Source organism: Doryrhamphus excisus, chromosome 22, assembly GCF_030265055.1.
Source record: "Doryrhamphus excisus isolate RoL2022-K1 chromosome 22, RoL_Dexc_1.0, whole genome shotgun sequence".
Lineage (NCBI taxonomy): Eukaryota > Metazoa > Chordata > Actinopteri > Syngnathiformes > Syngnathidae > Doryrhamphus > Doryrhamphus excisus.
In genome coordinates this window covers 10,915,690-10,942,597 of record NC_080487.1, presented here as the reverse complement: position 1 = coordinate 10,942,597, position 26,908 = coordinate 10,915,690, and the positions used below count along the sequence as shown (strand labels likewise).

Genomic DNA, 26,908 nt, shown 5'->3' with positions numbered 1-26,908 from the left:
GGGGGTGAAGCATTCAACCGCTCCACGCATATAAATAGTTACAACATAAAATGTATGATCTGATGCAAATTATCATCACTATTTATTATTATAGTTAAGACTTTTAAGAGTTTCATTGTTGATAATGATATCAGTGTTTATACATGATTTGTGTACTAGTATGGCAATTAAGAGTTGTCAAGGTCAGCTGGTCCTGCCTGGGCGGAGCCACCTGCACACACCTGAGAGCAATCTGAATCAGGCCTTCTTAACCCATGCTGGGAGACCCGCTTGTTGCCATATTGTTTCAGGGACTTGAACTGCTACCTGCTCAACCATTTACTTGTTTTTTGTATTTTTATATGCACTTTGTCTTTTGTAAGAAAAATATTGTTTTAAAATCTTACCATTTTATCATGGTGACAGTTTGACCCTGGAACAGATTATCTCTACTTGATTATTTCCTATGGGAATAGAGTATGCATGCACCTCAATAGACAGGGAATAAAATCACTAATACAATAACAATGTATTTTGTTGCCTAGTCAGACATGTTCTGTTTCAAATGCATGCAGTATTTGTGTAATTTTCCACCCATGATCCAACAATATACAGTCAGAGAGGGTCTGTGTATGTCCTGAGCCCACAGTGAGCAAAATAAGAAGTGAACAGTGAAGTGCACATAAGGAGACCCACTCAGCCTTCAGCTGAAAATGGAAAAATCCTCTGAACCAAAAAGACTGTTTGGATTATATACGACATATACTGCTTTTATATTGCTCACACAAGCTCTTGTTTTACTATGAGCGCCTCTGAAAGAATACAGATGATGATTCGTTGTCCATGTAACGTTTCTTTTATGTTTAATGAACACACCATATGCAACACTGAGTCCTTGTCCAACACTTGTCCTAATAAGGGCATGACCCTATTGCCTTTTTATCTCTTTTTAACACAACATGCTGCTATTTGAATGAAAAACTCTTTATATCAATATAATATACTGTATGTTTGTAAAGAATTTCCACTCCCATGTTTTCTACATGGGTAATGAATTGCACAAGGTTGAATTGTAAGCGTATTAGAATGCATTGCACAATAGCAGAGGCTCTCCCAACACAAATTAAAGGTGAAAAATTGAAAAAAGTGGGAATAAATATGTGTTTCCTGTATTGACATAATATCTGACTGACGTGTATTTAAAAAGATACTGTAAAAAAATTGCCCAAAAGGGAACTATTGACATCATTCTAACCAGAATAACCTGACTATCAAGTAGAACGGTGGGTTCACTTCATTCGTTGTAGCGGGCAGCCCGGTGCCGTTCACAAATAGCGTTTAAACATATGGGGGGAAAGAAACTTAATTTATAATTTATCGATATTAACCTATAAAATATAAAAAAGTGTCATGCAGTCTTAAAAATGTGATCACATAAAGTTGACAGTTTTTTGTTGTTGCTTTTTCCTCACTTTCGGTGTTGAAAATCAACGTCCCCATTGCGGAAGTGACGTCACGGCGCCGTAATTCAAACTTCAGGAAGCGTAAAGGAGAAACGGTTTTCCTGTCTGACACACAGACGGAGGATTTTTACATCGAAGCGACTATTCTGTTCATAAGTGAGTGTTATTGTGTTTTTTTCTTAAAAATGAGCCTTTATAGGTTTAATTTTAAAGGTCGAATTGCCTGCGGAATATTTTAGTCTTTTTGTTTTGTTACTTTATAATGACAGGTGTATGTCTTGTTTGCTTCCTATACAGGTTAGCTAGCTAACTGTTAGCTAGCTGGTTTGTTTATGTGTACAGACAAAAATGTTTTTTATTTTGTAAAAACAGACTCTGAATGAGTTTATTATACCAAATATTAAGGAGGCTCTGTTTTATTAAGGATGTTTTATGCTTCTGATGCTACTGTAGCTCTAATACTACCCTGGTATATATTATATTGATATATAGGTTTCCTATACCAACACTGTTAAATCTCCTTTCATAGCAGGCCCAACTCCTGTGAGCTGCAATGACCTCGAAAGGCGCAAAAGACACCATTGTGGCCAAACTGGGCTTCAAATCTGGCAGTTCGGCCTCCAAAGCAGAAGCAGAAGTGGAGAAAGTTAAAAGGGAGAATGCTCACCTCAGGAAAAAGATTGACGAACTGGCCAAACGACACATCAGACCGCCCGACTCGGACAAAAGCAAGCTGCTGGAAGTGAGGAGCATCGGGGAAAGGGGGGTCAAATGTCTTGGCTATCGGGGTGTGACATGTTCCACTATTTCAATCTTACCGCCTTTTTTGTGTCATGTTTTGATTTATTTCAGAGGATTGTTTCACTGGAGACGCTTCGAGAGAGGCACAATCAACAGATTCTGGTCAAAGAGCAAGAATTGGAAGTTGTGAGACAGCAGCTGAAAGCTGAGGGCGGAGAGGCATGTATACAATAAAAGTTCGACTTTTGTATTATTTAACTAAACTATGAAATAGTCAAATAGGATTTGGAACATGCACAGCAGGAGATCGGGTTCGATTCTCCATGTGGAGTTTGCATACGTGGGTTTTTGCCGGGTACTCCGGTTTCCTCCCACATTCCAAAAACATTCTAGGTTAATTGCCATTGTCTATCGGTATAAATGTGAGTGTGAATGGTTGTTTGTCTATATGTGCCCTCTGATTGGCTGGTCCCAACAGCTGGGATAGGCATTTTCTAAGCGGTACAAAATAAATAAATGAATGAATATTGGCCCTTCTTTTCCAATAAGCAATAAACACAAACAAGTAATTTGAAAAGTAGTCTTTCAAAATACTGCCCTATGGGAGTATTATTCAGAAAATATTCGAAGAAAAAAGTTGTACCGTTTTAATACAAAAATAACATTATTGTTAGAGAAAAACATTTTGAGACTATAGTCATATTACAAAAATATTACAACAATAACATTAATTTTGAGAAAACTGTCTTATTATTACCAGTATGGTAATATTATGACAAAATATCACGTTGGGAGTAGGGTTGGCTGATATATATATTTTTTTATACCGGTATAGATTCTTCCAATGATAAGAAAATATATAAATGATAAATGTAAACAAACGGCGAAGGCCAATTTTTATAATTGTTTTACAATTACCGATGAAGACTTGCCAAAAGAATCCAGTTATCAAATTTAATACAAAAAAATAATACAAAAATAAAGAAAAACAACGTTTTGAGACTATAGTCATAATATTACAAGAATAATGTAATGTTGCGACAATAAAATTGTGTGTCTTAATGTTACTAGAATGGGAATATTATGACAAAATATCACGTTGGGAGTTTATATACCGGTATAGATTCTTCCAATGATAAGAAAAAATATATATAAATGATAAAGGTAAACAAACGGCGAAAGCAAAGGACAATTTTTATAATTGTTTTTTTTTTATATATTTTTTTTATTTATTTTTTAATTGTTTTTAAAAAAAATATTTTTTTTTTTTATAATTGTGTTTTACAATTCCCAATGAAGACTTGCAGTTATCAAACCGGCTATCAATTCACTGTGTTGTATCTAGTAGAGAAGTTTAACCAAGATGATACTATTACTACTTGGCATCCGTTACACATGCACACTGCAAATCTATTTCCTGTACTCTGCAATGTACAACATTGCATTTATGAGGAAAAACAATGTCTTCCAATTTGTCTATTTACATGTATTTGCAATTCTTCAATGTCTTCTTTAAATGGGCACCGTTTCAGGTGGTGGCGGCGCTGCAGTCCCAGCTGGACCAGCGGCGGAAAGATGCGGAGCAAAGAGACCTGCAGTTTCAGACTCTGTCGCAGGAGACGGAGAACCTGAAAAACAAGCTGGCCACCGTTTCCGCCCGCTGCCAGTCCCTGGAAACACAAGCAGGGGTACATCTTTCTATCTGTTCATGTGTGAATCCATCTACTTAATTAACAGCAATACTATGTGCATTTATAGCTCTGGCCACTAGGTGGAACTGTTTGACTTAGGCAGTCTGTGTGTAATCCTCCCCACCTCATCACAACAAACATCAGCATGAAAACACACTCCAACACCGCTAGTGTCATGTTGCGCTTTTGTCACGTTAAAATATTAATAGTTTGTGTACTAGTGTGTACTTTTTGACTCCTGCTGGCGGTTCAAACACGGTACACAACACTTTGGATGCGGTGGCGGTTTAGTTTACGTTGAAGGTGCTGGACAAATTGACTTTGAAGTACATCACATGTTTACCGTTTACCGCCCTTCCCAGGTTGCTGCATTAACCTCACAAGACATAATCTGACCCACCGACCCCGATACCCTTTCCCCTCTTGTACTTCCTGCATGCACGAAAGCTATTAGTTGGCTTAGCGTATGTGAGGATATGTGTGTGTGTGTGTCTTTAAATCCATCATGCAGGGTGAAAGTTGACAAGCTCACCGTGCTCGTCTGCAGGCCGCACAGATGATCATTTAGATGCCCGCCCATTGTGACAGCACCATGAAGGGTTCGCACCGGGGCTTAGATGTAGGGTTGGTGTCAGACACGTGGATTTTTTTTTTCCCCCGTAAGGGGGGGGGGGTTGACTGTCAGGGAAGCGCATCCCCCTCGGGGTCACGAAAGAGCAGAAAATGTACACAGATGTCTAATACAAAGAAGCATCTGACAGGGGTTGTTGAGAGGAACGCAGTTTGTGTGTGTGGGGGGGGGGTGCAGGGAGACTGAGTATTAAAAGTCTGAAAAAAATCCCTCACACCGAGGCTGACAAATTGGATATATCCAACCTCGGATATATCGGAAATTCGCTCACAACGGACAGATAAAAAAAGAACCAATTTTTCTGTAATGCATTTCCAATAAAAATTCATTGCATATATCGGATTTTTTATAACGGATTTCGCCTATTTCGGACAAAATCTCCAGTCCCGTTCCAATGCATTTCCATTAAATTTCCCTCGCATATATCGGATGGCCGCATCGTGGCGCTCCGATTCGCCGAATCGTGACAGGCCGCTATACGACGTCATTTGCAGCGTTGCCTGCGCGTCCAGGTACATTGGAAACATAGTCAAGGAAGTGCCTTTTTATAACGGATGAAATCCGATGTACGCATATACCGGATATAAATCCGATATATGCGTAAAACAGACATTTTCCGGTATACGCATATAACGGATTTCGCTTATATCGGACAAAACCAGTGGGAACAATTGAATCCGATATATCCGAGGTTTACTGTATAATAAATTGCTGGCCAGTTAAACAAAAAAATCTACATTATAATAGGAGAGATGCTGTTTTTGATTAACTGTATTATTTAACCAAAGAAAAGTGATCACATGGTCATTTATTTGTAATGCACAGCATACTGTAGCAGCAAGTGAACCAATGTTGTAATAGCGGAAAGCAGCAAAAAGCTCAGCCTGCATCAGTAGTACTAGTTTTTTTTGTAAAAAGTACAATACAGCTAGCAGGGGTTTCACAACAAAATCAACTTTTAAACTTTTTTTTAAACAACTTTTAAGTGCATGCAGAGGTAGATAAACTCGGGGATGCTGACTACTTCATTCATTTTCTACCAATTTTCCTCACTAGGGGTGCTGGAGCCTATCCCAGCTGTCTTTGGGCGAGAGGCTGGTCGGCAGCCAATCAAACAGGGCACATATAGGCAAACAACCATTCACACTCACATTCATACATATTCCATCGTTCCATGTTTTTTGGAATGTGGGAGGAAACCGGAGTACCCGGAGAAAACCCACGCATGCACGGGGAGAACATGCAAACTCCACACAGACATGGCCGAGGGTGGAATTGAACCCATGTCTCACCACACCACTTGACCGCCGTGCCGCCCTGTTGACAACTTTTACTATAAATTGCAATATTGAGGAGTTAGTAAAAAGGGGGTTGCCTACAGCCACAGCTGGCACTATGCATTTATATTTTATTGTGTCATTAGAATGGACAGACGCCCCCCGCAGACCTGGCCTTGGTACAAGACCAGCTGAAAGATGTGAGTCTTATCACCCCCCCATTTTGGTTCAATGCATGATCTCCAAGCATGAAGTCCTAAAGTGTCTCCACCGCTCAGGCGCTGGAGAAGAACCAGCAGTGGCTGGTGTACGACCAGCAGCGGGAGGCCTTCGTTCAGTCGGTCCTGGCCCGAACGCACGAGCTGGAGCAGCAACAGCAGCAGCAGCTCAACCGGGGGGCCAAGCAGCAGGACGCCGCCGCCACAAACGAGGCCGCTTCCGGCCGCTCCGAGAAGGAAACTCAGCTGGTGAAAGAGTTGGAGAAGCAGCTTGAAAGAACGCAGCACGAGCTCCAAACGCAGAAGGAGCAGGTTTGATTCCGAATCCAGCATTTGTTGTGGATGACAATGTCGCAAAAGCCAGAATGTTCGATTAAATTTGATTTAATTTTGGAATAGGTGCAGATTCTGGAAGCTCTAGAAAGCTTTCTATGTGGATTTCACATGTATAGCTGCTATGTAGGATTCCGGTGAATACAGTAATAAGTTATTAATCCGTTTTGTGCAGAATATTCAAAGATGCGCCGATGTGCAGCACCAATCTGAACAGGTCGCCAAACTCCAGGAGGAAATGTCGTCGCTGCAGCGGCGCTTCGACGCCAAGTGCGATGAGCTGGTGTTCCTCCAGAGGAAGTACAAGGATTGTGGCAAAGAGCTGGAGGGGGCTCGGGCGCAGCTGCAGACGGAGCGTCTCAGTAACAGGTGCCACGTTTGACGCCCTACGACAAAAAGACTTTCACTCATACTGTTTTTTATTTTATTCAACGTAGACATGCCGTGTCTGAGGAAAGGCAGGTGTCGTCGGAGCGAGCAGACAGGATGAGAGCCGAGCTGGAAAGCGCCGACTTCAGACTGGAGGAGGAACGGAAGAGATCTGCCGAACTTCTTCTTCAAGTATGTTTTCAGCTGTTTTTCGGTATCCCGATTTGAGCGCATACGCTAATGTTAACTTATCCAACATGGCAGATCAACCTGCTGCAGAAGTCTCTCCTGAGCCAAAACGAAGACCAGAGGAGGACGGCGGCACTGGAGCAACAGGTGACTCTCCAACTCACCTTGACTTCTATTCACACCGTTGCTATGACACCGTGTACTATGACTGCAATGTTATTGAAAATAATATCAAGCGATGCAAATACAGCACGACACATGACCATGAATGACATCTTGGAGCACACCATGTGGATTGTAGTCAAAATGTTCAGATTACAATTGAATGCATCACATAATCAGTTCACAGTTCCACATGTCCGAAAGGAGTAGGAAGAAGCAAAGCTTATTAAATCCTACCCCCTCCATCTGGTACTTTTACAATCAGTAACTGTTAAATTTGTTCACTTCCTGCTTTCCTAATATAATTCAATTTTTTAAATTTATTTTATTTTTATTTATTTAATTTATTTTTATTATAATTTTTTATTTTTATTATTTAATTGATTTTTTTTATTTTTTGTCACATACCGAAGTACGAGGTGATATGACCATCCAATGACATAATGGGTACCATAGTACCGTATTTTCCGCACTATAAGGCGCACCTAAAATTTGATTTTTTTTTAAAAAGCTGACAATGCGCCTTATAATCCGGTGCGCCTTATATATGGATCAATATTGAGCCGCGACAGGTCTCGCAACTTACGGTAAAGCAGCCACCGACTCCATTTTTCCCGTAGAAGAAGAAGTGCGCTGTGCATACTGGGAAATATTAAACAACGATTCACTTTCATTTGTGCGTTTGTATAAAGACCCTGAAATGGCTCCTATTAAGAGACACGCTTACAACGCAGAGTTTAAACTCAAGGCGATCAGTCACGCAGTAGAACACGGAAATAGAGCAGCAGCAAGAGAGTTTAACATTAATGAATCGATGGTGCGGAAGTGGAGGAAGCATGAGGATGAGCTGCGCCAAGTAAAGAAGACTAAACAAAGTTTCCGTGGCAATAAAGCGAGATGGCTTTACCTCAGAGAAAATAATAAAACAGCTGTTTATTCATTTTGGGAGTGAATGGAGTTGTGGAAAGCTTGTTTGTTCTCTATTAATAAAGTTTGACTGACCTATCTGACTGTTTTGTTGACATTCCCTTTAGCGCGGCACCATCTAATGGTTGCATAACGTAACTACAGCCTCTACTGTAGCGCCTTATAATGCGGTGCGCCTTATGTATGGAAAAAGTTTTAATATATATCATTCATTGAAGGTGCGCCTTATAACACGGTGCGCCGTATAGTGCGGAAAATACGGTAACTGTCAATATAGTGATGTGTGTGTGTATATATATATATATATGGTACTTTTACTGTTACATTTGTTCACTTCCTGCTTTCCTAATATAATTTAATTTAATTTTTGTCACTTATGTACGTATGTTCATTTTTATTTTTCAACCCAAAATAAGATGGAAAAATAAATAAGCAAATCTAAAAACAAATTAAACAAACTTTCATATCAAGGCAGGGGCCTCAAACTAGCGGGCCACATTTGGCCCGTGGGCCGCGAGTTTGAGACCCCTGCCCTATACCCATATAGACCCATATTCTATAGCAGGGGTCGGGAACCTTTTTGGCTAAGAGAGCCATGAAGGCCAGTTATTTTTAAATGTGTATCTGTGAGAGCCATATACATTTTGAATGCAATAAAATGTGTGCATTTTTATGTACGACCAACAGTTTTAGATATAATGGGCTCTAATTATGTAGACCAGGCACACTACCCCACGCCAATGGGGTGTGGCCAGCATACTTTCGTGAGCAGCGCAGTGTCTAATAATAAATCAAATACTTGCTGCCATTAATGCAACTTCTGCTGCTGCATAGTTTTGAACCGTATTCAGTACACGTATTTCATTCTTTTGGCCATCTTCACCAGAAGGCTTGGTTCTGCAGCTTTAACTATTTGACTAAAGGAGGAAAGTTTACATTTACATGTTTTTTTGACATCTCAATGACCGAGGTAGACTACAGCATTACCCAGTAATAATCAAGTTTTGGTGTTTGACCTGGAAAATATTATCAGGAAAGATAGATATGGTTGGCCGTATTGCAGCAGAATATAGATGGACGAATTAAAATGCATAAGAAAGTTGTTGATTTTGAATATTATTTTTAACAGTCATTTCTGTGATGGTTTACTTTAAAATGTTAGCAAAAATGCATTTTTATTGTGGTAAGAAATGCTTGAGAGCCAGATACAGTCATCAAAAGAGCCCTACCTGACTCCCGAGCCATAGGTTCCCTACCTCTGTTCTATAGGTTCATAATCAGCTTAAACAAGGAAGTATGGACATTGTTTAAATTAGCTTCCCATCCCTTACCTCACAGATCCAGCTCTCTGTCAAAGATTTTGAGAACGAGAAGCTGGACCGCCAGAGCGTCCAGCACCAACTTCATAAGGTCCTCAAGGAGCTCCGCAAGGCCCGTGATCAAATCGCCAAACTGGAGTCCGCTGTGTGTATCGTTCAAAATCCCGAAACCGTCCAAACCCAATGAAGGAAATGACTTACCTTGCATGTCCTATTTTTAGAAGCAGCCAAACAGTCGCTTCTCGGAGCCCAGCTCGTACAGCAAACTGGAACTCGAGTACTTAGCCATCGATGACCCCCGCTCGCCCGCGTCGCCCTCCTCCAAAGCGGGCGGCCTCCTGGACGAGAGCTTCCTGGAGTGCCCCAATTGTCGTGCCCACTACCCCACCAGCCGCCACCGTGAGCTCCTGGCTCACATCGACTTCTGCTTGGCCTGAATACCCTCAACCTTTATCACGTAATCATGACAAAGAAATCTCCATTTTTTTTTAGACAGGCGTGTATTTTTGTCTTATTTATTCTTTGGGCTGGTTTTCCAGTGGGCTACCTTCTTTTTAGGGTAACTGTTTTTTTATATTTTTAAATATATATATCTGTCTTGTAAATGTTAGCAATGGTGATTTTTTTTTTCGTGTATCATCATGGGACAATATATTTTTTGGTGAAATATAACTTTGATAAGGATAATTACGCTGTTCCTGCCAAACAAATAATTTTTAAAAATCATGGCACGACCCTGAAAATTTTTTTCAGGGTCGTGAAAAAAAAAATTTTTTTTCAAAAAAAATTTTTTTTTCAAAATTTTTTTTGGGGGAAAAATATTTTTTTTTTGGAAAAATATTTTCAAGGCTGTAACAAAAAAATGACCATTATATTACAGTTAGCATCATCAGACCTTTTTGCTAACTTACAACACAGTTTAATACTCTTTTTCCCCATAGTGTGTGTATGTATGTATATGAGAGTGACAAGGTGAAAAGCTCTGAGCAATGATCTTTTTTTTTTTTTTTAATCATCATGGCACAAAGATAAAGATCATCACTCCATTCCGGCCTCGGTACTATTTCCAAAAAATAATGTCCCAACATCATGGAGGCAGCTTGATAAAATCCATCTCCACCTTGACTTGTCATACCTTTGCAGCCCTGCGAGGCAGCAACAAGATTGCATTGAGTTAATTCCTTGTACCAAACTATTTAAGGCAGAGGATTAGCGGCGGTCCTCTCTCGGTCAGATGTCTTTATTCCTGCCGCCACCTCGGCAGTTTGACTCTCGGGGAAAGAAGTTTTACAAATTTTATTTTGGAGAACTCCAAAATTTTACTTTGTGTGTATTTTGTTGTAGTGTACTGTGCAATAAAGTGGTGGATCTACTTCATAACGATTTTTTTGTATGCTTTCTCCCAAAAATAATGCAATAAGTTGGCAGAATTATGTCATTAATGATAATATAAGCAGGATTTTTTTTTTTTTTTAAGTGACACTGCTCCAGCATATTAATATGTAGTAAATTGGTAATTACTGACTGGCAAGCTGTGGTTAAAAATAATTCACTCATTTTCTATTGCTTATCCTCACGAGGGTCGCGGGGGGGGGGGCGGGAGCCTATCCCAGCTGTCTTCGGACGAGAGGCGGTGTACACCCTGGACTGGTGGCCAGCCAGCCAATCACAGGGCACATATAGACAAACAACCATTCACACTCACATTCATACCTATGGACAATTTGGAGTCGCTAATTAACCTAGCATGTTTTTGGAATGTGGGAGGAAACCGGAGTACCCATGCAGAAAACCTCCATCTGGTACTTTTACAATCAGTAACTGTTACATTTGTTCACTTCCTGCTTTCCTAATATAGTTTAATTTTATTTTATTCATTCATTAATTTTCTACTGCTTATCCTCACAAGCTGGAGCCTATCCCAGCTGTCTTTGGGCGGGTCACCCTGGACTGGTGGCCAGCCAGCCAATCACAGGGCACATGTAGACAAACAACCATTCACACTCACATTCATACCTATGGACAATTTGGAGTCGCTAATTAACCTAGCATGTTTTTGGAATGTGGGAGGAAACCGGAGTTTATTTCACACATGCAAACTCCACACAGAGATGGCCGAGGGTGGGATTGAACCCTGGTCTCCTAGCTGTGAGGTCTATGCGCTAACCACTCGACCACCGTGCTTAAAAAAAAATAATAATAATAATAATACAAAGAAAGCTTTGCCTTTATTTCAGTTGGGTCCATGAATTTCTTTTTCTGCATCTTTTGCAAGTCAATATTTCATCACACTAAAAAGTGAATGAGCCAACACATTATGAATGTTTTATTTGACAAAAAGAGAAATAAAACGCTACCTGCAACAAAACCCTTGAATTAATATGTATGATTATTTCAAACAAACAAACCGTGCTAAGAAAAATGATTTTCTGAAAGACGTTATTTTTGTCACATTCTCATAAATAGATGCTGATCCTGCTACAGTGTAGCATCTATAAGTGACGGGGTGATGCAACGCTACATAGTAATACGTTTCAAGACATTCGGGACATGACTGACTCAATAACAAGCTAGAGAGGCAAAACTTTGGTCTTTTGCCGTAAAAGAGGAAAAACCATTTTTGAAGACCCCCTCTCACCCCCCCACCCCAGCGGCTTTTTATGAACTCAGCACTTCATAAATTTCACTTTTACGTTCCAAAAAAAAACATATCAGGAAATGTTTCTCAACAGTGAGTTATTACAGTTATTATTTTTCCACTTGCTTTTGTATACACAAGTGTTTGCTCAATAGATCAGACCACAGGTATAGAATAAATGTTTTCATGTGATAACTTATATATATATATTTTTTTTTTCTGAGATGACAAAGGAAGCTTAGGCGCACAATCCTGCTGGTGGGTTCTTCAAGAAGTCGTCCCTTAGTGGTTATTAATATTATCACAGAAGCCTGTGAAGCAAAGATCGGGGTGGAAAAAGCAGCATAAGTATTAAAAACAAAACAAAAAAAAACAATCCAGTTAGCTCACCATTATGCGACACGCGCCGATATTTGCCCAGCAGGCACACAGCAGCCTTCTTCTGGATGACAATGGGCTGATCCTCCGGCCTCAAGCCCGTCGGATGTCGGGAGAAGATGAAGGAGTAGCTGTCGAGGCAGGTGCCGTCGGTGTCTATCTGGCGGCAGGAGTAGTGGACGGCGTAGTTGTCATAGTCGGTGTCGATGACCCAGTGGTCATCATCTGTGAACGGGTGAAAAGCGTCTTTAGACAAAAATCACACACCTACTGGACTGGTGGCCAGCCAGCCAATCACAGGGCACATATAGACAAACAACCATTCACACTCACATTCATACCTATGGACAATTTGGAGTCGCTAATTAACCTAGCATGTTTTTGGAATGTGGGAGGAAACCGGAGTACCCGGAGAAAACCCACAAACACTCGGGGGGGAACATGCAAACTCCACACAGAGATGCCCGAGCAGGGAATCGAATCCGGGTCCCCAAGCTGAGTGGCCTGCACTCTAACTGTGCAGCTAGCCCGGATGTATTTATTCTAAATTTAAGAAGACAAAACTTACCACTTCCACATGGAATGGGAGAAATGTCTGCATGACTTCATGCAGTGTTACGGTAATGTCATGTAAGCTAATGTTGCTTCAATGTTTTACGTCATTACTAATTAACCTAGCATGTTTTTGGAATGTGGGAGGAAACCGGAGTACCCGGAGAAAACCCACAAATGCTCGGGGGGGGGGGGGGGGGGACATGCAAACTCCACACAGAGATGCCCGAGCAGGGAATCGAATCCGGGTCCCCAAGCTGTGTGCCCTGCGCTCTAACCGTTTTTATTTATTTATTCTAAAATTAACAAGACAAAACTTACCACTTCCACATGGAATGGGAGAAATGTCTGCATGACTTCATGCAGTGTTAAGGTAATGTCATGTAAGCTAATGTCGCATCAATGTTTTACGTCATTACTAATTAACCTAGCATGTTTTTTGGAATGTGGGAGGAAACCGGAGTACCCGGAGAAAACCCACAAACGCTTGGGGGCGAACATGCAAATTCCAAACAGAGATGCCCGAGCAGGGAATCGAATCCGGGTCCCCAAGCTGTGTGCCCTGCGCTCTAACCGTTTTTATTTATTTATTCTAAAATTAAGAAGACAAAACTTACCACTTCCACATGGAATGGGAGAAATGTCTGCATGACTTCATGCAGTGTTAAGGTAATGTCATGTAAGCTAATGTCGCATCAATGTTTTACGTCATTACTAATTAACCTAGCATGTTTTTTGGAATGTGGGAGGAAACTGGAGTACCCGGAGAAAACCCACAAACTCGGGAACGAACATGCAAACTCCACACAGAGATGCCGGAGCAGGGAATCGAATCCGGCTCCCCAAGCTGTGTGGCCTGCGCTCTAACCATGCAGCTAGCCCGGATTTATTTATTCTAAAATTAACAAGACAAAACTTACCACTTCCACATGGAATGGGAGAAATGTCTGCATGACTTCATGCAGTGTTAAGGTAATGTCATGTAAGCTAATGTCGCATCAATGTTTTACGTCATTACTAATTAACGTAGCATGTTTTTGGAATGTGGGAGGAAACAGGAGTACCCGGAGAAAACCCACAAACGCTCGGGGGCAAACATGCAAACTCCACACAGAGATGCCCGAGCAGGGAATCGAATCCGGGTCCCCAAGCTGTGTGCCCTGCGCTCTAACCGTTTTTATTTATTTATTCTAAAATTAAGAAGACAAAACTTACCACTTCCACATGGAATGGGAGAAATGTCTGCATGACTTCATGCAGTGTTAAGGTAATGTCATGTAAGCTAATGTCGCATCAATGTTTTTACGTCATTACTAATTAACCTAGCATGTTTTTTGGAATGTGGGAGGAAACCGGATTACTCGGAGAAAACCCACAAACGCTCGGGGGCGAACATGCAAATTCCAAACAGAGATGCCCGAGCAGGGAATCGAATCCGGGTCCCCAAGCTGTGTGCCCTGCGCTCTAACCGTTTTTATTTATTTATTCTAAAATTAAGAAGACAAAACTTACCACTTCCACATGGAATGGGAGAAATGTCTGCATGACTTCATGCAGTGTTAAGGTAATGTCATGTAAGCTAATGTCGCATCAATGTTTGACGTCATTACGTCATTACTAATTAACCTAGCATGTTTTTTGGAATGTGGGAGGAAACCGGAGTACCCGGAGAAAACCCACAAACGCTCGGGGGCGAACATGCAAACTCCACACAGAGATGCCCGAGCAGGGAATCGAATCCGGGTCCCCGAGCTGTGTGCCTTGCGCTCTAACCGTTTTTATTTATTTATTCTAAAATTAAGAAGACAAAACTTACCACTTCCACATGGAATGGGAGAAATGTCTGCATGACTTCATGCAGTGTTAAGGTAATGTCATGTAAGCTAATATCGCATCAATGTATTACGTCATTACTAATTAACCTAGCATGTTTTTTGGAATATGTGAGGAAACCGGAGTACTCGGAGAAAACCCACAAACACTCGGGGGGGAACACTCCACACAGAGAGGGGAATCAAACCAATTCTTCCCGATCTCCTGATCGCTAACCACCTAATGCTAACCACTCCAACCATGGTTGCCACCATTGGGCGACTGATGAGCCCGAAATTTGGGAAAGATTGTCGAAAAACATGACTTGTTCGGGCTTTTGCAACAAATTTTCCAAGATTTATGAACTTTAAGGATATTTATATTCCATATTTTCTCAATCATTTTGTCAACAATCCATAGAGGAGTTAGAGGTTTGGACCTACTTCCACTTTGCAGGTAGGACGCCGCTCCCCAGTACCTCATCTTGAACTTGGCTGGATCGGGAGTCGGCTCAAACGTGGCCATCATGTCGGCACACAATTCCCAGTTGCTGCAGGGCAGAAAGAGGACATTGGAATGTTGGGGGGGGGCATCAATAACACAACCATTTTGGCCGGAACTCACTTGAGAATGACAACTCTCCCCGACGCTGTGGCGCTCATGGCGCCATCGCTGTCCACGTTGAACTGCGCTTCGATGTTATCGATGAGGAACAAACCTTCCGGGTCCTTCTTTCCGACAGCGTACCATTTCCCTGTGTACTACATAACATAGTCAACATGATTACTCACTACCCAATTCCGAGGATTGCGTAACATCCGCGGAGCTCACCCTGGTTTTGTCAAAGTTCTGCATGACCTGGAAGTTTGACACTTGGCAGTCCTGAGCCCAGGACAGGGCCAGAAGACACAGAGCCACCGCGCAACGCAGCATTTCGCTTCCGACGGGAGCACACACTGTTATCATCAACGAATGCTAATTGCTTCAAAGTCCAAAAAATAAGCTAAGATCAATACGTACCTTGTTAACCGCTTCCCGCAGATGTGCTCCCCCCTCGTCCGCTCAGGGGCTTTTATACTCTTGGACCGCTCCGCTGTTGCATAATGGCTCCTGCAGAAAATGAACCTCCCCTAACTCTTTCATTTACATAACTGCAGGCCCAAACGTTTTTTTTTTTCTATGTTCGTGTTATGAAAACAACTCCCAGTGGTGCAAAGAGATTTGGAAAAATATCGATTTCAGGACCCCCGTACTGGTAACGTACTGGGAAAGATATATTTTTTATGGCCGACTCACGTGATGATGGATTTTTTTAGAAGGAAAAACTCGTGGATTTTGTTGACTTAAGGGTGTGTCTTAATATAAATACATCAACCAGGATGCGATTGTTTAATCAGGCTCTCTCTCGGAGTCTGCTTCCCCTTTAAGTACCAGTCGAGGATCCTGAAAACATCATTTGATACCCAAATATTACTTTTTTGATACCATAATCTGGAACACTGGAAGCGTGTTGTCCAAAAATCTAGCCAGACAGTTTAAAAGTGCCTTTTAGAAAAAAAAGGTCTCAAACTTGTGGCCCGCGGGCCAAATGCGGCACGCGAGCCGCTACTTTGAGGCCTCCAACTTGATGATACCAAAGTTTAATGTTGGAAATGACAACTTAAAGCTGTGTGCACACCGGACACAATTAACATGATTTTGCCCCGCCCTGTTTTTTTGCTTTGGATTAGCAATGAAGCTAAAGGCTTATATGACGCCGGGTATAAATAAATGCAGGAAATGATTTGGAATAAAACGACAAGAGAAAGCATCTCATGAAACATGTTGTTAAAGTTACGACGCCACTCCCAGATGGAACTGAGTACGATGCTAACATGCTAATTGGGTCAAATTATTACGTTTCATTAATGTTCATGTTAAAGGTTAAATAACTTAATACTGTACATTTGAATCTGAAAAAAAATATTTCTCTACCAACTGTATGTGGTTTCTTACGTTTTTCTTATTTGCTGTTTTATTATTATTTTACTTATTTATTACCGATTGATTGATTTATTGTCTTTATTCTTAATTTGTTTATTTTTTAAATCTTATTTTGTGTATAGAAAAATAAAAATGAAGATATTTGAGAACAGTGGAATGTTTTATCAGATATTTTGGTGTGAAAAAAAAAACGGAACCAAAGTACTGAAAAAGTGTAGGGTTTTTCCTTTTTCCAGTTTTTAATAAATGCGTTTTTTTGGTTTTTTTTTTTTGAAAACCTGATGCGGCCCGGCTTCACCCAGAACCTAGCTCCGGTTGCCCGCAGGTAAATTGAGTTTGAGACCCCTTCCATAGACAGAAAGCCAACATTAGCCACATATACATGGACCCAAATATTCCAATTCCATTCAGGTTATTTCCTCAAACGGAAAAGAATGTAACCTTTGTATACACCTCATTCCGAAAGAAAAGCACCAATTTTATAAATGAATTTTTATCGGATTCACAAGGGTGGAATATTCCTTTCCCCAATCCGATTGAGGTATCTTGTACCGGCTCAATTATCTTCGATGAATCACGTGATGTTGTTTACGTTTTACTGCGCATTCCCTATTGATTATTCCGTTTGATTATAGCGGTGCATGTAGACAGGAGATTGGAATATTCCTTTCCATGTATACACTGTTTTCTGGTACGTTATTCGGAAAGATTCCATTCGGAAAGAGGAAAATCTCCTCATGTAAACATGGCATTTGGTTATATGCATGAATTATAATGGGATGCAATCCGGAATTCTCCCTGTGGGACTAAGGATCCGTCCTTTCTTTGACAATGTAATTCATTTCCATTCTTTAGAGTATAAGAGTTTTACCCAATAGACCCACAGACCACCATGCAGACTGTCTACTTTGCATAGTAATAAAAACTGCCTAGGTTCTGTATTTATTTCAGGAATTTCCTAATTAGGATGATTAATTATTTCCACAATTTTTTGGTGTCCTGGACTGATTGAATCGGGACCTAAGACTGATTATCTTGGATTTTTTTTTTTCCTTCATTGACGTTAAGTGATGTTGAAGTCTGACCGTCCAAGACAGACTGGAATCACCACTGGAATCTCTTATCAGAGTGGAAGTACGTCTTTTACACGATGAGAATGCTGCAATATGTAAATACTACTTCTGGCATGACTTAATAATATATACATACTGTAATATTTACTACATGCACATTCAGGTTACATCTTTTCTAATTGTGCCTGAATGAACAATTGGGATTCGGTAACAAATAACTACCTGTGAGAAGGTCATACAGAGGTAAAACCAGGACAGCAATATGACCCTAGCATAAGGACAAATCATGCACCAGAATCCATATTATGACAACAAATGGCCACCAGCGTGAAGATCATCCAGATGAAAAACTGGGTCAGCAATATGACCTTTGGCATAAGGACAAACCATGCATCAGAATCTATATTATAGCCACCCGTGAGAAAATCATTTAGAGCAGGGGTCTCAAACATGCGTCCCGCGGGCCAAATGTGGCCCGCAGGACACTACTTTGAGGCCCCCGCCTTGATATGAAAGTTTAATGTTTGATATGGATGCTGTATGGTATCATGTACCCAGAAAAAATTATTACGTTTGATTAATGTTCATGTTAAAGGTTAAATAACTGTTAATAGTTATCCTCCCTATCCGTGTGGAAGTGGTAAGTTTTTGGTTATTTAAGTTTAAAGGAAATAACTTGAAGGCTACCGTTGAGGTCGCTAGCGCTCTAGTTTTTGCGAGTTAGCATGTGTCTCAAGACCCTGCAGTTGCGCAATATGTTGTAAATAAAAAGAGTATAAATGTGACTATAGTCGTGTTTTGTCATGTCTACAGGGCTCTAATAATGCTTTGTTCATTTTAATCTGAAAAAAAATAATTTGTCTACCCACCAACTTACTCTTAAGTTTTTATTATTTATTATTATTATTATTATTATATTTATTTATTACTAATTGATTTTTTTATTATTTGTTTATTTATTTTTCATCTTATTTTGTGAAGAAAAATAAAAAGTAAGATATTTGAGAACAGCGGAATGTTTTATCAGAGCTTTTATTGTAGAAAATCGGAACCAAAGCGAAGTTTTTTTTAATTTTTTTGTTTTTAATAAATGCGTTTTTTTGGGTTGTTTTTTTTTGGAAAACCTGATGTGGCCCAGTCTCACCCAGACCGGAGCTCCAGTGGCCCCCAAGTAAATTGAGTTTGAGACGGCTGATCTAGAGGAAAAACTGGGTTAGCAATATGACCCTAGCATAAAAACAAACCATGCACCAGAATCCATATTATGGCCAACCGTGAGAAGGTCATCCAGAAGAAAAACTGGGTCAGCAATATGACCTTTGACATAAATTAAAACTGCTAAAATATCGATAATTCATTTCGGTTATGCAAAACCTTCATTTGAAAATGAGCTATTATGAAAAAGTCCCGTGAGAATTAGGACAACCAGAGTTTCATAGACAATTTGACTTAATGACATCCCGACACGACGACTCTGTGACAATCTGGCAGCATTACAGGTACAATGTACTGTGTGACCTAAATTGTTGCCATTGTTCTCGCGGGGTTGTTATTGTGTTGTGTTGGAAAACACAAACCACCATGAAGTAATCAGACCTAACCTTCATTGCCCCACATTAGGAAAACGGGTTCTACCTGACATGGATCATTCAGTATGTGGTTGAAAATACGACATCATTACTAAGTCATTCAGACACCAGACAGGGTGTGTCATTATCGGAACTGAAGTTTGTTCCACAGGACAGAGTTTGAGTTGTTCATTATGGAGATGACCGTTTGCAGAAGCGTAACGAGCTAACCATAATTTTGATGATTTTACAGCGAACCGCCAAGGCTTTTGAAAATTGCCATATTGGAAATTCATATGGCAATGAGTGTCATTTGTTGAGTCATCGTTTCTTATTCATTAGGAACTGTTTTTTCCAAAACCAAACTAGGTGAAACAAAGGTACGTATTAATTACAGCAATTGACCCAGATTAGTAAATGATCAGTGATCAGCGGTAGCAATGACACGCTATTATTTGTACAGTAAACCTCGGATATATCGGACTCGGATATATCGGAAATTCGCTCACAACGGACAGATAAAAAAAGAACCGATTTTTCTGTAATGCATTTCCAATAAAAATTCATTGCATATATCGGATTTTTTATAACGGATTTCGCCTATTTCGGACAAAATCTCCAGTCCCGTTCCAATGCATTTCCATTAAATTTCCCTCGCATATATCGGATGGCCGCATCGTGGCGCTCCGATTCGCCGAATCGTGACAGGCCGCTATACGACGTCGTTTGCAGCGTTGCCTGCACGTCCAGGTACATTGGAAACATAGTTAAAGAAGTGCCTTTTTATAATGGATAAAATCCGATTTACGCATATACCGGATATAAATCCGATATATGCGTAAAACGGACTTTCCGGTAACGGATTTCGCTTATATCGGACAAAACCAGTGGGAACAATTGAATCCGATACATATATCCGAGGTTTACTGTACAACACAAGAAAGAATTTAAGTTATTGTGGTGTGTCGGTCATGAACCAACGGGTCAAAAAAAATAGTTATTTTTTTGTGAACGGAATGAACAAAATCACCGTCCCGAAAGTACCCGTTCAGTCCGTTCAATGGCTAATGCTTTTTTTTTAATTGGCTGGAGAGTCACTTCAATTTTGCCTGCCTTGTTCCCCTGGTCTGCACACCTGTTGTCCATCAACCACTCCACTTCCATTGTTCCGTAGTCAGATATTTTGCTTGTCAAGCCTTGTCCTGTCTTCATATTGCATTCTTCATTTTTGCTCTTGACCTTTTGTCTCATAATAATAAATTAAAAACAATAAGAAACTGTTTTTTTCCAAAATCAAACTAGGTGAAACAAAGGTAGGTATTAATTACAGCAATTGACCCAGATTGGTAAATGATCAGTGATCAGCGGTATCAATGACATGCTATTGTTTGTTCAACACAAGGAAGAATTTAAGTTGTGTGTCGGTCATGAACCAACGGGTCAAAAGAACTAGTTCTTTTTTTTGTGAACGGAATGAACAAAATCACCGTCCCAAAAGTACCCGTTCAGTTGCAAATGCTTTTTTTCGATTGGCTGGAGAGTCATTTAAATTTTGCCTGCCTTGTTCCCCTGGTCTGCACACCTGTTGTCCATCAACCACTCCACTTCCATTGGAAGTGTCGGTCATGAACCAACGGGTCAAAAAAACTAGTTCTTTTTTTTTGTGAACGGAATGAACAAAATCACCGTCCCGAAAGTACCCGTTCAGTCCGTTCAATGGCTAATGTTTTTTTTTTGATTGGCTGGAGAGTCACTTCAATTTTGCCTGCCTTGTTCCCCTGGTCTGCACACCTGTTGTCCATCAACCACTCCACTTCCATTGGAAGTGTCGGTCATGAACCAACGAGTCAAAAGAACTAGTTATTTTTTTGTGAACGGAATGAACAAAATCACCGCCCCGAAAGTACCCGTTCAGTCCGTTCAATGGCTAATGTTTTTTTTTTTTGATTGGCTGGAGAGTCACTTCAATTTTGCCTGCCTTGTTCCCCTGGTCTGCACACCTGACGGTTGCCTTGTCAAGCCTTGTCCTGTCTTCACATTGCATGCTTCATTTTTGCTCTTGACCTTTTGTAATTCAGTAATACTCTCAAATTAAATCCAAACAGGGTTGCACAAGCTAATCTTTCCATGAGTTCAAATGATAAAATTATTGTTAAAAAATATATATATGATCTAATATTGTGCTCTAGCTGTTAACGGAATGAACAAGGTCACCGTCCCAAAAGTACCCGTTCAGTCCATTCAGTTGCAAATGCTTTTTTTTGATTGACTGGAGAGTCAGTTCACTTTTGCCTGCCTTGTTCCCCTGGTCTGCACACCTGTTGCCCATCAGCCATTAGGCCTTTATATACCACTCCACTTCCACTGTTCCCCAGTCAGATATTTTGCTTGTCAAGCCTTGTCCTGTCTTCATATTGCATGCTTCATTTTTGCGTTTGACCTTTTGTGTCATAATAATAAATTAAAGACAAGTTAATCTTTACATGAGTTCAAATGGTAATATTATTATTAAAAAAATATTATTCTCTGATTATATTATGCTGTTAACGGAATGAACAAGGTCACCATCCTGAAAATACCCGTTCAGTTTCAAATGTTTTTTTTTTTTGATTGGCTGAAGAATCAGTTCAATTTTGCCTGCCTTGTTCCCCTGGTCTGCACACCTGTTGCCCATCAGCCATTAGGCCTTTATATACCACTCCACTTCCATTGTTCCCCAGTCAGATGGTTTGCTTGTCAAGCCTTGTCCTGTCTTCACATTGCATGCTTCATTTTTGCTCTTGACCTTTTGTCTCTCTGAACTATAACTCATATTTTTGCTGCCTAACGTCTTAAAAATTAAAGTTAAAAAAAAATTGTACTAGTATTCAAACTTATACAACAAACATGCCATTTGGAACACTCAAGACTCAAGCAAAATAGCTTTGATGCTAGTGTTAATGCGAGTCCATTAAAATCTCAATAATTTTTGCTAGCTTCCTAGCAAAACTATAAAGAAAGTTGATATGTATTGCATAATAGACTGAAGCATACAGTTATATATATCAAAACTTGTCTTATGATTGTGAAACATTGTGCTTGCCTTTGGCCGCATTCCAGCTACTCTTCATTTGGTGGGCCTCAGGTTACGCAAGCCACACATGTTTTTTTTTGCGTTACGCTGTGTTCTTTTTTTATTATTTCATACTCGGAAGACATGGTTACATGCAATACATTAATGTGAACCATATGCATTTGAGCTGGTATTTTTTGGGGGGGAGGGTTTTAGTGTCATAACAAATAACAAAAAATTAAATATATGCAATAACACACAATTTGTGAGTGAACATTAAAAAAATAACAGATTTTTGGTTTGACATTTTTTTATAATATGAAATATGACAATATTTCCACAGAAATCTCATTCACCATAAACCAGTAATAATTTAATAATTGTAATAATACACGTAAAATGTTTTTATGCTTCAACCTTCTCAAGCGTTAAGATTTCATACTTTGTTTACCGGTTCCTGAAGGCACCATTATTGTGTTGTAGCAAGAAGTATGTAACATTCGGGGTAAAAAAATTAAGCAAAATATGGTACTTTGCGGCAAAACGGATCGAATCAGGATTGGATTCAGCCGTGATGAATCCAGTGTGAACGCGGAATTAAAAAAAAAGCCGAAAAACAATTTTTAAAAAACACAAAGTAGCATTAGCTAGTGTCATGTAAGCTAGTTTAAGACATCGTTGGAATGCGTATTTTGTAATAATTTACAATATTTTGTCGGAATAACAGCTTAAATATAAAGTAGCACATATACAGACAGGATGTTGATTTGAAATTAGCATAACATTGTAAACATTTCGATTTGGACTACAGTTTTTCAAATAAATTTGTCCACTAGAGGGTGCCAAATTTTTCCCACTCAAAGCATACAGCAAAATAAAAATTTATTTTTGGAATTGTGTACATGTAACAATTTTTTTTTTGTGCCGTTACAAACGGTTGGAATGCGTATTCTGTTTGTAATAATTTACAACATTTTGTCGGAATAACGAACTTCCCTCCAATGAAGCTTAATTACCATAATAATTTAAATACAAAATACAGACGTTTTACTACTGTGGCTTCATAATTGAGGTTATGCTAATGCTAAAGTTTATGCTAATATTAGCTTGACTCATAAACGGCTAATCGTCACTCAATATTATGCTCAAAAGTATTAATACAGCATCAATAGCATCATGGCTATACTGAAGCTAAATTACTCTGTCAATCGAAATGGTGCTAATGCTAAAGCTAATGCTAAGCCTGTAGAAATTGACTAACTTCCCTCCAATGAAATACAAAATACAGCCGTTTTACTACTGTGGCTTTATAATTGAGGTTATGCTAATGCTAAGGTTTATGCTAATATTAATATTAGCTTGACTCATAAACAGCTAATCATCACTTAATATTATGCTCTAAAGTATTAATACAGCATCAATAGCATCATGGCTATACTGAAGCTAAATTACTCTGACAATCGAAATAGTGCTAATGCTAAAGCTAATGCTGAGCCTGTAGAAATTGACTAACTTCCCTCCAATGAAATACAAAATACAGACGTTTTACTACTGTGGCTTTATAATTGAGGTTATGCTAATGCTAAAGTTTATGCTAATATTAGCTTGACTCATAAACGGCTAATCGTCACTCAATATTATGCTCAAAAGTATTAATACAGCATCAATAGCATCATGGCTATACTGAAACTAAATTACTCTGTCAATCGAAATGGTGCTAATGCTAAAGCTAATGCTAAGCCTGTAGAAATTGACTAACTTCCCTCCACTGAAATACAAAATACAGCCGTTTTACTACTGTGGCTTCATAATTGAGGTTATGCTAATGCTAAAGTTTATGCTAATATTAGCTTGACTCATAAACGGCTAATCGTCACTCAATATTATGCTCAAAAGTATGAATACAGCATCAATAGCATCATGGCTATACTGAAGCTAAATTACTCTGTCAATCGAAATGGTGCTAATGCTAAAGCTAATGCTAAGTCTGTAGAAATTGACTAACTTCCCTCCACTGAAATACAAAATACAGACGTTTTACTACTGTGGCTTCATAATTGAGGTTATGCTAATGCTAAAGTTTATGCTAATATTAGCTTGACTCATAAACGGCTAATCATCACTCAATATTATACTCTAAAGTATCCATGTTAATATAGCTTCAATAGCATCATGGCTATACTAAAGCTAAAATACAAAATTGTGCTAATGCTAAAGCTAATGCTAAGCCTGTAGAAATTGACTAACTTCCCTCCAATGAGGTTTAATTACCATAATAATTTAAATACAAAAAATACCTTTTTCCTACTTTGGCTTCATAATAGAGGTTATGCTAATGCTAAAGTTTATGCTAATGTTAATATTAACATAGACATAGAATCGTTTTTATAGCAGATTTCGGGTAGCAGACTTTTGTTTTGTCAATAAAGTCACATGTGAATTAATTTTAATGATCTTTTTAGGGCTTTTTTTCGGAGGCTTTAAGGCTGACTTGTCACCTTTTTTATGTGTGAACTTTGGAGGCCGCTCTAATTTACTCGTCCTTACATCCACCCACACCATTTTAGCAGATCTCGCAGGCTTAATGCCTGCTTTACGCCTACGTAAACTAAAGAGGAACTCTTTGCTTGTTGTGCCAGGCAGCCAAAAGCTATAAGCAGACGCAAGTGCACAGTGCGGTTAATAATAGCCCACCATCTTTGTTTAGGTCTCAGACGCCCCAAAGTCCATTTTAGTTGCTCCATTTCCACTCTGAGGACAGATGATTTGATTATGTCACAGTGAACGCCTCCTGACCGTCCGTTTATAGGTGATTCCTTCAACGGTTCTAGTAGAATACATGGCAAAATGCGATCCTTAATGGGTTAGATCAGGGGTCTCAAACACGCGGCCCGCGGGCCAAATATGGCCCGCAGGACACTACTTTGAGGCCCCCGTCTATGGTATCATGTACCCAGAAAAAAATATTACGTTTGATTAATGTTCATGTTAAAGGTTAAATAACTGTTAATAGTTATCCTCCCTATCCGTGTGGAAGTGGTAGGTTTTTGGCTATTTAAGTTGAAAGGAAATAACTTGAAGGCTACCGTTGAGGTCGCTAGCGCTCTAGTTTGCGAGTTAGCATGTGTCTCAGTTGCGCAATATGTTGTAAATAAAAAAAAGTATAAATGTGACTATAGTCGTGTTTTGTCATGTCTACAGGGCTCTAATAATGCTTTGTTCATTTTAATCTGAAAAAATAATTTGTCTACCCACCAACTATATGTGGTTTCTTAAGTTTTTATTATTATTATTATTATATTTATTTATTACTGATTGATTTTCTTTATTATTTGTTTATTTATTTTTCATGTTATTTTGTGTAGAAAAATAAAAAGTAAGATATTTGAGAACAGTGGAATGTTTTATCAGAGCTTTTATTGTAGAAAATTGGAACCAAAGTGAAGTTTTTTTATTTTTTTTGTTTTTAATAAATGCGTTTTTTTTTTTTTTTTTTTAAACCTGATGAGGCCCAGTCTCACCTAGACCCTAGCTCCAGTGGCCCCCAAGTAAATTGAGTTTGAGACCCCTGGGTTAGATGATGAAGAACTCCATTGAGCAACACGTCTAAAATATGTGTGCGTTCCCATGATTAATCATTTCAACATTTCTCCCGCACATAAACGACACTTTATTGAAAGTTCTCCAAGTTCTAAATTCCTCGGAATGACTTTGCCTCAGGCTGGTTTGAGGCTAATTTAGTAATACTCTCAAATTAAAAACAAAGGGTTGCATAAGCTAATCTTTCCATAAGTTCAAATGATACAATTATTATTTTAAAAAGTAGCGCTGGCTTGGAATATTATGCTCTAAAGTATCAATGTTAATGCAGCATCAATAGCATCATGGCTATACTAAAGCTAATATACTCTGTCAGTCGAAGTTGTGCTAATGCTAAAGGTAATGCTAATCCTGTAGAAATTGACTAACTTCCCTCCAATGAAATACAAAATACAGACATTTTACTACTGTGGCTTCATAATTGAGGTTATGCTAATATTAATATTAGCTTGACTCATAAACGGCTAATCGTCACTCAATATTATGCTCTAAAATATCAACGTTAATACAGCATCAATAGCATCATGGCTATACTAAAGCTAATATACTCTGTCAGTCGAAGTTGTGCTAATGCTAAAGCTAATGCTAATCCTGTAGAAATTGACTAACTTCCCTCCAATGAAATACAAAATACAGACGTTTTACTACTGTGGCTTCATAATTGAGGTTATGCTAATGCTAAAGTTTATGCTAACAATATTAGCTTGACTCATAAACGGCTAATCGTCACTCAATATTATGCTCTAAAGTATCAACGTTAATACAGCATCAATAGCATCATGGCTATACTGAAGCTAAATTACTCTGTCAATCTAAATGGTGCTAATGCTAAAGCTAATGCTAAGCCGTTAGAAATTGACTAACTTCCCTCCAATGAGGCTTAATTACCATAATAATTTAAATACAAAATACAGACGTTTTACTACTGTGGCTTTATAATTGAGGTTATGCTA

At 39.2% G+C, this 26,908-nt stretch overlaps 2 protein-coding genes across 4 annotated transcripts; one reads left to right on the top strand and one right to left on the bottom strand.

The window, feature by feature from the left end:
• Window positions 1–292: 292 nt before the first annotated feature.
• On the top strand, window positions 293–10,717 carry cep55l (centrosomal protein 55 like). 3 transcript variants are annotated; one of them, XM_058061710.1, is made up of 12 exons: window positions 293–357; window positions 1,488–1,598; window positions 1,975–2,184; window positions 2,295–2,402; window positions 3,716–3,871; window positions 5,929–5,982; window positions 6,061–6,312; window positions 6,509–6,702; window positions 6,771–6,894; window positions 6,967–7,038; window positions 9,319–9,444; window positions 9,521–10,717. In XM_058061710.1, the coding sequence occupies exons 3-12, from the start codon at window positions 1,996–1,998 to the stop codon at window positions 9,734–9,736; spliced, it is 1,491 nt and encodes a 496-aa protein (XP_057917693.1). In that variant the 5' UTR covers window positions 293–357; window positions 1,488–1,598; window positions 1,975–1,995; the 3' UTR covers window positions 9,737–10,717. The 3 variants fall into 3 exon arrangements, with proteins under 3 accessions (XP_057917693.1, XP_057917694.1, XP_057917692.1); XM_058061711.1 differs by having other exon boundaries at window positions 1,972–2,184; window positions 9,524–10,716; XM_058061709.1 differs by having other exon boundaries at window positions 1,972–2,184; window positions 9,521–10,714.
• Window positions 10,718–11,502: 785 nt separating this feature from the next.
• On the bottom strand, window positions 11,503–15,759 carry rbp4 (retinol binding protein 4, plasma). The gene is made up of 6 exons (XM_058061632.1): window positions 15,700–15,759; window positions 15,511–15,616; window positions 15,304–15,440; window positions 15,123–15,229; window positions 12,328–12,540; window positions 11,503–12,248 (listed from the first exon to the last, which is right to left on the bottom strand). Exons 2-6 carry the CDS (start codon window positions 15,610–15,612, stop codon window positions 12,220–12,222), a joined length of 588 nt encoding a protein of 195 aa, XP_057917615.1. The 5' UTR covers window positions 15,613–15,616; window positions 15,700–15,759; the 3' UTR covers window positions 11,503–12,219.
• Window positions 15,760–26,908: the final 11,149 nt, after the last annotated feature.